This window comes from Mustela nigripes, chromosome 3 (assembly GCF_022355385.1).
Source record: "Mustela nigripes isolate SB6536 chromosome 3, MUSNIG.SB6536, whole genome shotgun sequence".
In the NCBI taxonomy this organism is placed as follows: Eukaryota; Metazoa; Chordata; class Mammalia; order Carnivora; family Mustelidae; genus Mustela; species Mustela nigripes.
Genome location: NC_081559.1, coordinates 197,161,851 through 197,176,113, shown reverse-complemented (window position 1 = coordinate 197,176,113; position 14,263 = coordinate 197,161,851). Strand labels below are relative to the sequence as shown.

Below are 14,263 nucleotides of genomic sequence, written 5' to 3'. Positions count from 1 at the left end.
CCTTAGGCTCAGGTCACGATCCCCGGGTCCTGGGGTCAAGCCCAGGACAGCGAGGAGCCTGCTTCTCCCTCCCCTACCTGTGTGTGCTCTATCTCTATCTCTCTTAAAAGAAAAAAAAGTGGGGGGGGGGGGGGAGGCTGGGTAGCTCAGTTGTTAAGCATCTGCCTTTGGCTCACGTCATGATTCCAGGGTCCCGGGATAGAGCGCTGCATCGGGCTCCCGCTCGGAGGGAGTCTGTTTCTCCCTGTCCCGCTTCCCTGCTTGTGTTCTCTCACTGTCTCTCTGTCAAATAAAAAAATAAAATATTTTTAAAAATATGCTTATTCTTTTATTTTAGAGACAGAGAGAGAGCACATGCCAGGGGAGGGACAGACGAAGAGCGAGAAGCAGATTTTCAGCTCAATCCCCAGACCCTGGGCCAAAACCAAGAGCTGGAGGGAAGCTTAACCGACTGAGCCACCCAGGCCCCCCAAAAACTTCCTCTCTTTGGATATACTGCTCAGGGAATGAAATGAATGGCACCGAGGCACACCGCTCAGTGACAAGGCACACGGTAAAATGCATCAGTACCCCTCCCCAGTGCTCTCCTCTTGCTACTTCTGCCCTCACACAAGCCAGCAGATGCCCTACTCCCCTGCAGGGGTCCTATTCCTGAGGACCCGCTCACTTGGCCAACCCGCCTCGGCCACTCCCCCTTCCCTGCCTCCTCCATGCTCAGCGTGAGGATTTTTGCCAACACTGATCCTAGCACGATGCCACAGCGCTGCTTACCCGTCCGCCTGCTGCCCGAAGCACCCAACACCTCCCACGTGGGCCGGTCAGCCTACACCTGAAGCCCTTAACGCTTCCCTCTCAGCCCTTTACCTTCTAGGTGTCCTGGCCACCCGGAAACCCCAGGCCTGGGTTGGACTCTCAGCACCTCGCGTCTGCCTGTCCTCTGCAAGCATGCCGTGTCCAGGCTCTCTGACTGGGGACTCCCACTCACTCAACAGCCCATTCCCGTTCCCACACCTCACCCAGGACATGCCCAACCTTCCAGCAAGTGAGCCGATATTCCTACAACCCTTTGTTCACGTGATGTATATGGGGTCAGTGCGAAATATAACCAGTGGTAGGCTCCAGTCTCCCTGCCATTTCCAGTGCACCAAGAGCAAGGGAAAACGTTTTGATTTTCATCCTCAGTGTGCACAGCATTTTTAAAAAACCTGTTCAGGGGGCGCCTGGGTGGCTCAGTGGGTTAAAGCCTCTGCCTTCAGCTTGGGTCATGATCCCAGAGTCCTGGGATGGAGCCCCGCATGGGGCTTTCTGCTCGGCGGGGAGCCTGCTTCCCCCTCTCTCTCTCTGCCTGCCTCTCTGCCTACTTGTGATCTCTGTCAAATAAATAAATATATATATTTTTTTTAATTTAAAAAAAAAAAAAAAACCTGTTCAGGGGCACCTGGGTAGCTCGGTCAGTTGAGCGTCCAACTTTGGTTTTGGGTCAGATCATAATCTCATGGGTCCTGGGATCAAGCTCCAAGCTGAGTAGGAAGATGGTGTAAGTCTCACCCTCTGCCCCTCCTCCCACTCACTTGTTCACTCACTTTAAAATAAATCTTACTTTAAAAAAATTTTCTTAATTATTTTATTTATTCATTTGACAGACAGAGATCACAAGTAGGCAGAGAGGCAGGCAGAGAGAGAGGGGGAGGGAAGCAGGCTCCCTGCTGAGCAGAGAGCCCGATGCGGGACTCGATCCCAGGACCCTGAGATCATGACCTGAGCCGAAGGCAGCGGCTTAACCCACTGAGCCACCCAGGCGCCCCTCAATGTGGTTTTGATTTGAATTTTCCTGATGGTTAATGACGATAAATACTTTTTCATGTGTCTGTTAGCCATTTGTATGTCTTCTTTGGGGAAGTGTCTGTTCATGTCTTCTGCCCATTTTCTGACATGATTATCTGTTTTTGGGGTGTTGAGTTTGAGGAGCTCTTTATAGATCTTGGCTATCAGCCCTTTGTCGGTAGTGTCATTTGTGAATATCTTCTCCAATTCTGTGGGTTGTCTTTTTGTTTTGTTGACTGTTTCCTTTGCTGTATAGAAGGTTTTTATCTTGATGAAGTCCCAAAACTCCTTTTTTGCTTTTGTTTCCTTTGCCTTTGGAGATAGGTCCTGAAAGAAGTTGCCGTGGCCAATGTCAAGGAGGTTACTGCCTAGGTTCTCCTCTAGGATTCCTGCCTCACGTTGAGATCTCCCAACCATTTAGTTAACCTTTGTGTCTGGTGTAAGAGAATGGTCAAGTTTCATTCTTCTGTATATAGCTGTCCAATTTTCCCAGAACTGTTTATTGAAGAGATTGACTTTCTTCCATTGGCTATTTTTTCCTACTTTGTCAAAGATTATTTGACCATAGAGTTGAGGGTCCATATCTGGGTTCTCTACTCTGTTCCACTGGTCTATGTGTCTGTTTTTGTGCCAGTACCTTGCTGTCTTGGTGATCACAGCTTTGTAATATAGCTTGAAATCAGGCAACATGATGCGACCAATTTTGTTTTTCTTTTTTAACATTTCCTTGGTGATTCAGTGTCTTTGACGGTTCCATACAAATTTTAGGATTGTTTGTTCCAACATTTTGAAAAATGCCATTGGTATTTTGATTGGGATGGCATTGAAAGTGTAGATAGCTCTGGGCAGCATAGACATCTTAACAATGTTTATTCTTCCAATCCATGAGCATGGAATGGTCTTCCATCTTCTTGTGTCTTCTTCAATTTCTTTCATGAGTGTTCTGTAGTTCCCCGAGTACAGATCCTTTACCTCTTTGGTTAGGTTTATTCCAAAGTATTTTGTCATTCTTGGTGCTACTGTAAAGGGAATCAATTCTCTAATTTCTCTTTCTACAGTTTGTTAGTGTATAAGAAAGCAGCTGATTTCTGTACATTGACTTCATATCCTGCCATATTACTGAACGGCAGTATGAGTTCTAGTAGTTTGGGCATGGAGTCTTATGAGTTTTCCACATAGATTATCATGTCATCTGCAAAGAGAGAGCATTTGACTTCTTCTTTGCCAATTTGAGTACCTTATATTTCTCTCTGTTGTCTGACTGCTGTTGCCAGGACTTCTAGTACTATGAGCAACAACACTGGCAAGAGTAGGCACCCTTGTTGTGTTCCTGATCTCAGTGGAAAGGCTCTCATGTTTTCCCCATTGAGAATGATATTCGCTGTGGGTTTTTCATAGATGGATGTTATGAAGTTGAGGAATCTTCCCTCTATCCCTATACTCTGAAGAGTTTTAGTCAGGAATGGATGCTGTACTTTGTCAAATGTTTTTTCTGCATCAATTGAGAGGACCATGCAGTTCTTGTCTTTATTTATGGGTTCTATCACATTGATTGATTTGCAATATTAAACCACCCTTGCATCCCAGGGACAAATCCCACTTGGTCAAGACAGATAACCCTTTTAATATACTGTTGGATCCTAGCTAGGATCTTGTTGAGAATCCTGGCAGCCGTATCCATCAAGGTATTGGTCTGAAATTCTCCTTTTTGATGGGGTCTTTGCCCAGTTTTGGGTGGCTCAGTCAGTTGAGTGCCAACTTTGGTTTTGGCTTACGTCATGGTCTCGTGGGTTCTGGAATCAAGCTCCAAGCTCAGTGGGGAGTCCGCTGTAAGATTCTCACCCTCTGCCCCTCCTCCAACCCCACTAACTTGCTCACTCTCTCTAAAATAAATAAATCTTTAAAAAACCAAAAACTGTTCATGGAAGGAATAGAATCAAAATCCTCCCATATGATTCAATAATACAGAGCTCAATTTTCCTGAATCTACAAATATATGAGACAGGATATTGGAGGGTATTTGATAAAATGGTCCAAAATTCATATAGAAGAATTAATGTACAAGAATAGCCAATTAAAAAAAAAAAGAACATCCAGTTAAATTTTTAAAAAGTATATGAAGGGACGCCTGGGTGGCTCAGTTGGTTAAGCAGCTGCCTTCGGCTCAGGTCATGATCCCAGCGTCCTGGGATCGAGTCCCACATCGGGCTCCTTGCTCCGCAGGGAGCCTGCTTCTCCCTCTGACTCTGCCTTCCACTCTGTCTGCCTGTGCTCGCTCTCACTCTCTCTCTCTTACAAATAAATAAATAAAATCTTTAAAAAAAAATAAATAAATAAATAAATAAATAAAAAGTATATGAAGAGGAGGATTTGTCCTATATTATGTTAAAGTGTATTAAATCAATGGAACTATATAAAAATGCCAGAAATGAACACCAATAAGGAAGAAAACATTAAGCAAGAAAGACGGAGTTTTAAATCATACAGGCCGGTCGATCAGTCGTGTTGAAACAGCAAATCAAACACTCAGGGAAAACACTAGCCTCCCCACACCTCTCCTTATCCCAACACGTTGCACAGATGCACATAAGAGTTAAATGGAAAGATGAAATGTGGGGCGCCTGAATAGCTCCGTAGGTTAAAGCCTGTGCCTTCAGCTCAGGTCATGATCCCAGGGTCCTGGGATCGAGCCCTGCATCAGGCTTCCTGCTCCGCGGGGAGTCTGCTTCCCCCTCTCTCTCTGCCTGCCTCTGTGCCTCCTTGTGATCTTTGTCTGTCAAATAAATAAATAAAATCTTTAAAAAGAAAAAAAAAGAAAGATGAAATGTTAAAGTCCGAGTAGGAAGCACACGTAAACCTTCTATAGTCTTAAATCAGGAAAGGACGTGCTTCGCCAGACACAAAAACCCAGACACATTAACAAACACTGTTCAGTTTAACTATCAAAAAAAAAGTCAAGGGACGCCTGGGTGGCTCAGTTGGTTGGACGACTGCCTTCAGCTCAGGTCATGATCCCGGAGTCCCGGGATCGAGTCCCACATCAGGCTCCCAGCTCCACGGGGAGTCTGCTTCACTCTCTGACCTTCTCCTCGCTCATGCTGTCTCTCACTATCTCTCTCTCAAATAAATAAATAAATAAAATCTTAAAAAAAAAAAAAAAGTCAAGTTTCTGAGTCAAAATTTGACAACCGTGTGCACAGTTACACCTCTGTGCACAACCGTACGTGCTCACACACCTGGTCCGACCACCAGAGCAGAAGGTCAATAAGCGACAAAACAGCACAAATCACTTGTCACACACACACACGAGGTTGCACGGCGGGAGCCTGGCACACGGCAAGCCCGGCGGTCGTCCCGGGGGTGAGGGCCAGCAGAGCCTGTGGGGCACCTGCCACCGGCCCAAACAGTCACACCCGTGACGGGATCACCCCCGTTTTGAAACCCTCACGCGAGCACAAGCACGGGAGCGTGGCAGGGAGCGGAGCTTGCAGAGTCTAGAACTCGACCGCCCGGTGGAAAAGTGAAGCGCGTGGCCAAACAAGGCCAGCGGGAGAGGTCCCGTCAGCACCACGGCCGCAGGCCAGGTGACCTGTGTGTGACGCGGGACCCGCGGAGACAGCACAGACTGCTCTCTGCGGAGACAAGCCAACGTGAGCAGGTCGCTGGAGGCAAACCAGGATAAAGGCCCCGTGGGGGAAGACGGTGCAGGGACAAGGAAGAGTCTGGGCCCCGAAGGCGCCCTGCATCTTGCAGGAAGCATGTGCCGAGCACGGACTGCCCAGCCAGAACCTCAGAGGCTCCGTCTGGTCTAGCACACAGAGCCCAGCAAGTTGGAGAGGAACCCACTGCTCGTTAGTGGCTGTTACTGGCACAGCAGGACCGCCCAGGACCGGCTCCCCCAGGCTCCACTCCCCGCCCGTGCTGTGGCGCAGACCAGCACAGGTCAAAGGCGCGGTCGAGGGGGGCCTCCCTCCCTGCATCCTACACATCGGAGCCGAGGGAAGCAGCAGCTTCCTCCTCATTCACCTGGACAGGCGCTCCACCACACCTAGGAAGCCGACCAGGCGCCGTCTGAGCCCGCGGAGTCCAAGCCCTTGGCTTGAAGGACACCCACGTGTATCAGGGCTGCCACGCGACATGGCAGAGGCTAACAGAGGTGCTGGGCCAGCTGCTCCAAGCCCAAGGTGGGTCAGGAGGAGACATGGGAGGCGAGGAGGCCACGGACACCACTGCCCAGAGGAAGCCACGCGCCTGTCTGAGGGTCAGGCCACCGTGTGGGGTCACGGGAATGACCCAGCCCTGCAGCAGGCCCCAGGACCCTCTCTTCCAGTACCGGAGCCAGAGAAGAATCCACTTCCAGAGTCACCCACAAGAATCTAGGCTGAGGATCTGGGGAAGGCAGTTCAACAGTCCATTGCTCACCGTCCCTCAGGAACACTATTTCTCAACCCAAGCCGTCCCAAGCTGCGTCACTGGGTTCACACGGAAACCCCCAGAGCCACGTGGCCCTCCAGCTCAGTGAAGAAATCCCAGTTCCCGTAACTCCGGGGCCAGTATGCCCTGAGGGGCTCTCTGGGACTTACCTCCAGGAGACGGAATGATTCAGCCCACGGAAGAGGCTCACGAGGTCTGCAGCGGCTGGTCACACGCTCGCCGCCACCGGACTGCTTACCTGGGCTCAGCAGACCCTGGCCTCAGTGCAGACACCGTGTCTGCACATGGCACTAGCGGGGAGCGCAGGCAGGCATGAGCCCCCCAGTTTCCACCTCTGATCTACGGCTGTCCCTCGGGAGGCGGCAACCAGCCCTGGGCAGTGAGAAACAGCGAGACGCAGGTCCCAGCAAGGCAGCCTGAATATTGGTTTCAAGGTAACCCAGGGAGCTCAACTCAGGTCATTCCACTCGGACACCACAGAGAGACCAGCGACACCTGCTCACTTGAACCACAAGAGCCTGAGGCCTGGAAGTCAAGACCCTGCTGACAGCAGCATCCCCAGACCCCTCAGGCGCCAGAACTACAGGCGTGAGATGCAGCCCCGCCACCATCAAGCCACTGCTGGAGGGTCCCGCAACTGACCGTTCCCACATGGGTCTCCCGGGGCCCAGTGCCCGCTGGGTCTCTCCATCCCGACCCCTCAAACCCAACAGCCCCAGCCTCACCCGACCTCTCCCGGCCCCAACACGCCGGCCTCTTTCCTGCATCACCGCGCACGCAGGGTCGGGCCAGGAACCAGCATCACCCGTCCTGCTCCTGCGTCTCCCTCCCCACACCTGACCCGCCTCTCCACCCCCCCATCCCTTCCAGAAGTGGTCCCGGCCTCCAAGACTGCCCGCAGCGCCGGCCTCCACCCCAACCCCAACCCCAACCCCACCCGCTCCCCGCCCCGGCCCGCCAGGCAAGGCCAGTCCTCCGGTTCCCCCACCAGACCCGCCGCCCCCACCCCACCCCTCCGACCCACTTCACGGCTCTCGAGCCGGCCAGCCCCGCGCCCCCTCCACCGGGCTGGCAAAGCGGAAGGGCCGCACGCGCGCGGCCGCGAACGGAGCCCAGTCCTCCGGCCCTGGCGCCGCACGGCCGCTGTGCTGGCGCTGCAGGAAGCCGGCGGCCGCGACACCCGGGCCTCCGAGCCGGGGCCCGCGGGCCGGCCTGGCCCGGCACCACCTGGCCCTCGCCCTGCCCTGCCGGTTCGCGCCCCGCCGCTGCGCCCAGCGGTCCCCGCGGCGTCCGGACGCACCGGTCCCTGCGCCGGACCGCCTGCCCCGGCGCCCGCGAGCAAACGGGAAGGGGCGTCTCCGAGTTCAGGCTCCGCTTCCCCTGGAGGACAGTCCGCCGTGCCCGGGGCGCGCCCCAGGCCCCCGCAGCCCGCGCCGGGTGGGGCCGGAGGGGCGCGGCCGGCTCCCGGGCCTCTCCCGGGCCGCGCCGGGCGCACCTGGGCCCCGGCCGAGGGGCGGGCTCGGCCCCGCGACGCCCAGGACCCTCCTCGCGCTCGCCCGCTGACCTTGGGGAGGCGCCTCCCGACGCGGCTTCCCACGAGGCCCCGCCGACGGCGCGGACCCCGGACTCTCCGGCCGCGGCCCCCCCGAGGCACGCCGGTCCCCGGGCGCCGCTCTACCTGAGATGCCGCCCCGGCCCGGGCGCCGCCCTCCCAGCCTGCCGGGCCCCGAGTGGTGGGCGGGGTCGCACGCCGAGCCCGCCCCCCCACCCTCCGCCAACCGCGGCTCGGCGCGCGGCAGCCCGGCCCCGCCCCCAGGCCATCTCCGCGCTCATTGGCCGGAGACGCGTCCCTCTCCCGCTTTCCCTCTCTCCACCCCGCCCCCGGGGCCCCTGCGAGCGGGAGTGCGCAAACTCCGCCTCACGCTCGGCCCCGCCCCCCGGCCGTCTGGATACCTCGACTCCCGACCGTTGCGCGCGAGCACGGCCTCCCCGCCGGCCGTAAGGAACGCGGCCGGTCAGTGCGCAGGCGCGGGGCGTGCACGTCCGGCTTTCCCGCGCGGCGCCCGGCGCCCTCCGCCTCTCTGCTGCTGTCCGCTCCGACACTGACCTGGCGGGGAAGCGGGCGCGGACCTCGCGCCGCACGCAGGAGCGCATCGGCCTCGCGGGCTCGGCGCGCCACTGCGCTCAGAGCCAGGCCCCTCGCAAACACGCGCCTGTCCAGGGACCCACGCCCGTGGGCCCGACCTGGACACACGCGGGCCCTCTCCCGCTCCGCTACCGCTCACGCCGGAACGCACACGCGGCGCTCCCGGCCAACCCCGGGAGACGCTGCGGCCGCCGACCCCCGAGCGAGCAGAGACGAGTTTCGTGGGCCGACCGGGGGTCGGGATGAGCCGGGGCGCTGCAGAGGGCGCGGAACAGGCAACAGTAAGACACGCGAAGCGCTGCCAAGTGGCGCCGCCGGGGGACGAGGGACGAGGATCGGACTCCGAGGGAAGCGGCGGGCGGGGGGCTGCGATCTGCACCAGGCACGGCTCGGGCACAGCCTCGCAGGCTGAAGTCATCTGGGCACGTTTGCAGGCATCGCCGCAGCTCAGGAAGCGAGAAGGGCCCTCTGAGAAGGAAGTGGTCGGCAGCCTTACGTCCAGGCCTAGCCCGCATCTTCAACTTGCAGCGAGCTGTGGCTGATGGCTTGAGGGTGCAGCGTGCGGCCCTGGGCACACACTGGGGCAGGGTGGAAGCTGCACAGTGCAGGGGAGGGACATTCCCATCCCCAAGAGGGAAGGAGTTCAGCCCTTTTTCTGTTGCAGGGATGGAGCCCAGAAGACAGGGACAGAAGGCTGACGGTGAGATGCTCTGCAGATGGGGCCTGGTCCCTTGGGAAGAGCCCCAACCACCCCCCAGGCCCCTCACACAGCATGCAGAAGTTGCTAGGGCAGGAGGCAGGCCTTTTCAAAGGTCCCATCTGAAGGATTCACTTTCCTGCCCCAAGCCCTGCCTTCCGACATGGCCAGTGCGCAGCAGCCCTGCTGGCTCTGTCCGGTCCCCAGCCTTAGCCAGACTTCACTCCCCAAGGGCACAAACTGCTCCACCAAACATCACAGCTGTCATTTCATTACACTATTGATGCCTGTCTCCTGTCTGTGAGCTCTAGGAGAGAAAGGCCCATGTGTGTGATTTGCTTCCAAGTGTTCGGCATCAAGCCCCGCACATGATGGGGCTCAATGCATCTAATAATGGCAGTGAAGGAGGAGGTCATGAAAGACTCTGCAAAGGGAGGGTGCGCAGAGCTGGTGACCGTTCTGGGTCCTGCATGTCTCCACACGATTCTCAGTGGCTTCCTGTTCTGTTCTGGCACTGGTGGGAGCTAGGAAGGTGACAGCCAACACGGTTCCCAGGCTCCCCAGCAGCAGTGCGGAGGCACACACACCTCTGGCCAGACGCCCACCATCTTCCCTTTCACTGCACCAGCCCCCTAACACCAGAGTAATAACCCCTCTGCTTGAAATCCAGAGGTTTCTCTAACCCAACCTGCACATCAGCAACGCAGAAAGTCTGTCCATATTTTCTAAATCCCAGGCAGTTTGACTAGCAAGGACGTGGATGAGCGAGGGAACACATGACACAAACCTTGCTCTAAAGCAGCTCACCCCCCTCTCACCCAGCAGGACTAGGAGAACGTATCTGTCCTGCCAGACCATTCCCAGGCCTTTACGGCCACAGGCACACCATGACCACTGCAGATCCCTACAGGGACAAGCCAGGGCCACAGACAGTCACGATTCTCCACCAAGAGCCAGGCCCTCCCAGGACACCTGCATGACAGCAGCCCAGCAGCCACCAAGCCGGCTAGCTTGGAGCGGAGAGACCACATCTGTGCACCTCGATGGGCCAAATTCTCACCCGTAGAACTTGGCTGTGGTTTGCGATCCTGGAAGAGAATGCCTTACTGCGGGACGGCTGTGTCAGATGTGGTCCGTAGCCGGGAGGCAGGGACTGAGGGGGTGTGGCCACTCCACGCCAGCCACACAGTAGATGCTCATTAACGTCGTCTGCTACTTCCTGTGGCAACAGCGCCCCCAGAAGGCTCTGCAGGCCAGAAGTCAGGGGTCGTGTTGGCTTTCCTCTCCTAGAGCCCAGACTGGAGACCCTTGCTTGCCTTGGAGATGGGCCGTCAGTCTGAGGAGAGCTCTGGGGGCAAGGCCAGGGTCAGCGGACCTGGCGGCCTCCACACTACACTCGCAAAGGAAGAGGGGCACGCGCCAGTGCACGCTGGGTTTCCTTCCCCTTCTCTGTCTGCTTAGAATCCCTGCCTGCCCTCGCCCACCCTCCCCACACACTTCTTGACGGGTCTTTTGTGACTAGCCACATAAGGCCTCACACTGCCTTGGGGATTCTCACCCCACAAGGAGCGGGCCCCATGCAGGATGAGGATAGTTCCAGCAAGACGTTCTCAGAGAAGGCAGGCCCTGGGGGACAGAACACCCCTCTTTGAGGGCACAATGCAAGAGCAGCTCTAGAACCTCCGTTCTGGAATCTGCCCCTGCTTTCCCAGAGCCTGCCTTGACCCACACTAGTCCACGGCTGCCTTCGCTTCCCACTCCGAGCTCTCAGCCCTGGTCACTCCCCTGCCTCTGCCCCAGTCCCAGAAAGACTTCAGAAACAGGGGTGCAGCCTTGAGAGCCCCAGGGCCCAGCAGCCTCCTCCGGCCCTGTTGCCCTACCCTTCTAATCCGGTCAGGCCTCTGCCCTGCCCCCTGCTCCTCCCACCCAAGGCCTCGCCCCCTCCCGTGGCACCCCACCCTCCATGAAGGGCAGTGCCCAGCGAAAGCTGGACCAACAAAACTTCATGGAGCAGGTACGCGAATGCAGGGACAATGGCTACCTGCTGTCTTCCAGGAAGATTGGCTCTGGGGCCTTCTCCAAAGTCTACCTGGCCTATGCCACACATGAGCGCATGCGGCACAACCCCAAGCTGGCCTCCGACCTGCGAGGCAAGCACCATGCCATGGTGAGGCAGGCCCATCTCCTCCCATGGGTGCAGACGGCAGGCCAGCCCCAGCGGTCCCCATGCCCCAGGCCCCACTGAGGTACCTCCCTGCTGTGCCAGCTCCCTCCTGCTCTGGTGCAAGCTGGTCCCAGCTCTAGAACCCCTGAAGCATATCAGAGCCAGGAGGGAAGGGGAAGGTCTCTCTAGACCCCCAGGGATTCTGTTTCCCAGCCTCGCCCCAGTCAAGCTCAGCAGTGTGCACCAAGGACATGGGGCCTGTTCCCGTGTCCGTTCCGGGGCTGTGGCCTACACACAAGGGCCACCCTCCACCCCTGCAGGTGGCTATCAAGATCATCTCCACGGCTAAGGCCCCTGTGGAGTTCTCCCAGAAGTTCCTGCCCCGTGAGATATCATCCCTCAATGCTACCTACAAGCACCTGAACGTGGTAGGCAGAGACCCCAACACGGCCCGTGCCCACCCTGCCCAGGAGCACCCCCTTTCCCACCAGGGACCCTGATGCTTGGGGCCCAGCCCCACCCTGAGCCCCTGCTCCAGTGCCCTGGACAAGCCCTCCTTGGGTGATGGCAGGCTGGGGACGGGTTCTGGCAGGTGCAGCTCTATGAGACCTACCACAACAGCCAGCGCTCCTACTTGGTGCTGGAGTTGGCAGCCCGCGGGGACTTGCTGGAGCACATCAACGCCATGTCGGGCCACCGCTGCCGCCCAGGGCTGGAAGAGGAGGAGGCCCGTGGGCTGTTCTGGCAGCTGGTCAGTGCCGTGGCCCACTGCCACAGCTCTGGCATCGTGCACAGGTGAGGGGGTGCCCTCACCACCTGTCTCCCCTGACCCCCCGCATGGAGAGGCCCAACGAGCCCAGGACCAGCCCTGCTTCCCCTTCCCTACGCAGGGATCTCAAGTGTGAGAACATCCTGCTGGACGACCAGGGCCTCCTAAAGCTGACCGGTGAGCCTGTGGCCTGGCCCCACCCCTGCCCTAACCCACCCTGACTCATGGCCCCAGCCTTCAGCTTCTCTGGGAGGCCCGCCCCGCTCAGCCGCTGTCCCAGCCAGGACTCCAGCCTCTACCCTCAGCTGCTTCAGGCTTTTTTCAATTTTTGTGGCATGAAAGACCCGTTTATTTATTTGAGAGAGAGAGAGAGAGGAGGGCCAGAGGGAGAGAGCGAATCCTGAAGCAGGCTCCAGGCTAAGCGTGAAGCCAGATGCAGACCCTGGGCTCCATCCCAGGACCCTGAGATCGTGACCCGAGCGGAAACCAAGAGTGGGCTGCTCAGCTGACTGAGCCGGCCAGGCGCCCCACCCGCTTCAGACTTGACCCCAACCTACCTTGACCTTTGACCCTCCCAGGAGGCCCAGCCCCGCGCTGGCCCCCACCTGTGCTTCAGACACGCACCCACTCTGCGTCTGCCCCACAGCCCCCTCTCCCGAGCCCAACGTCCCTTCCCCCCCTGCCCCCCCCCCCGCCCCACGCGCCCCCGCAGACTTTGGCTTTGCCAACCGCTCGGGCCTCAAGGACTCGCTGCTGAGCACCTTCTGCGGCTCTGTGGCTTACGCGGCCCCCGAGATCCTCATGAGTAAGAAGTACCACGGGGAGCCGGCCGACCTGTGGAGCCTGTGAGTGGCCCCTGGCACAGGCAGGACCGTGGGAGGGCGGGAGGGGGGCAGACCCTGAGCCGCCCATGTCCCCAGGGGTATCATCCTCTATGCCATGGTGTCCGGGAAGCTGCCCTTCAGGGAGCATCGGCCACGCCGCGTGCTGCACCTCATGCGCCGAGGCCCTGCCTTCAGGCCGGGCGTGTCCCCAGGTGAGCCAGAGCACAGGTCCCTCCCAAGTCCTGGCAAGAGACTTCTGGGTCCAGGGGCGCCTGGGGGCTCCCTCGATGTGGCGTCTGCCTTTGCCTCAGGTCACGATCCTGGGGTCCTGGGATTGAGTCCCGCATTGGGCTCCCTGCTCAGTGGGGGGGCCTGCTTCTCCCGCTGCCCCTCCTCCTGCTCATGCTCTCTCAGATAAAATCCTAGGGGGAGACTGGGTCCGGAGACCGGTCATTATGCCTAGTGAGGGGAGTGGCGGGGGCATGGGGGCTGAGCTGGCTTCCCACCCCCAATCCGGGCGGTAAGTGGAGGGCAGCACAGAGGTGAGAGGGCTGCGGGGCTGGGGGTGACACAGACTCAGTCTCCTCGTCTGGAAAGCAACCGTCTCGGGGCTCTGAGCTCTGCACCGGCCCAGGGCACACCTCCTTCCCTCTCGGTGCCTCCATCTCCTGATTGGAGAAGCACGGACTCTCTGCGCGCGTTCGGGTGACTGCACGGGATACGTCTTCTAAACTGTCCAGCACTGCTGACAGCCATGGGCACGGGCAAGAGAGTGGGCAGCGGGAGGCCACAGCTGCGAGCCCTTGCCCACAGAGTGCCAGGACCTGATCCGGGGCCTGCTACAGCTAAGGCCGCGCGCACGCCTGGACCTGCAACAGGTGGCCGCCCACTGCTGGATGCTGCCAGCCAGGCATGCGCTCTTCTGCACCATGCTCCGCTGGTCGCCAGGTGGGCGGGGCCCCAGCGGGGTGGGCGGGGGCTCTGCCACTCAGCGCCCCTAGATTCCCCTTGGCTGTCGGTTGCAGTGAAGCCAGCCAAGTCACAGCTGCCCGCAACCCTGCATCCCACGGAGCCTGGCGGAGACTCAGAGCGTCCAAGGTCACTCCTGCAGCTCCGGCGCCCCCAGCACGGGGGGACTCACCGGAGGAATGCTTCTGGCCTGACGCCTGAGCCCCCAGAGGGAGTCCCAAGAAGAGGTGCAGGATCTGCCCAGCGGGAGCTCCGGAGCATGATGGTAGCCAGCCTGGGGGTGGGCGCCTCCCTGAGCTCCACGTTTGCCGTCAGGACCACGCCTGAGCACTGCTTGGGCACCCCAGGATGGGTAGGCCCAGGCGAGGCCAGATAAAGCATTTATTTTATGGAGGAGACGCAGGCGTGTCAGTGCAGGAAGGGGCAGCCGGCCACG

General features: G+C 58.6%; 2 protein-coding genes across 7 annotated transcripts in view; one reads left to right on the top strand and one right to left on the bottom strand.

Moving 5' to 3' along the window:
- Nucleotides 1-7,998, bottom strand: part of MROH1 (maestro heat like repeat family member 1) — a 60,555-nt gene extending 52,557 nt beyond the window's left edge. For 3 of the 4 annotated variants that reach the window (XM_059395354.1, XM_059395357.1, XM_059395359.1), the window contains exon 1: nucleotides 7,823-7,929. The gene's annotated coding sequence lies outside the window, so the exon portion shown is untranslated. The other variant, XM_059395355.1, reaches the window with a different exon arrangement.
- A 301-nt stretch (nucleotides 7,999-8,299) lies between these two features.
- Nucleotides 8,300-14,248, top strand: LOC132014389 (testis-specific serine/threonine-protein kinase 5-like). 3 transcript variants are annotated; one of them, XM_059395353.1, is made up of 10 exons: nucleotides 8,644-8,685; nucleotides 9,069-9,104; nucleotides 11,157-11,268; nucleotides 11,586-11,693; nucleotides 11,858-12,060; nucleotides 12,156-12,211; nucleotides 12,747-12,879; nucleotides 12,955-13,070; nucleotides 13,672-13,806; nucleotides 13,884-14,248. In XM_059395353.1, exons 3-10 carry the CDS (start codon nucleotides 11,215-11,217, stop codon nucleotides 14,201-14,203), a joined length of 1,125 nt encoding a protein of 374 aa, XP_059251336.1. In that variant the 5' UTR covers nucleotides 8,644-8,685; nucleotides 9,069-9,104; nucleotides 11,157-11,214; the 3' UTR covers nucleotides 14,204-14,248. The 3 variants fall into 3 exon arrangements, with proteins under 3 accessions (XP_059251335.1, XP_059251336.1, XP_059251334.1); XM_059395352.1 differs by lacking the exon at nucleotides 11,157-11,268 and having other exon boundaries at nucleotides 8,300-8,685; XM_059395351.1 differs by lacking the exons at nucleotides 8,644-8,685; nucleotides 9,069-9,104 and having other exon boundaries at nucleotides 10,873-11,268.
- The last annotated feature ends 15 nt before the right edge of the window (nucleotides 14,249-14,263 follow it).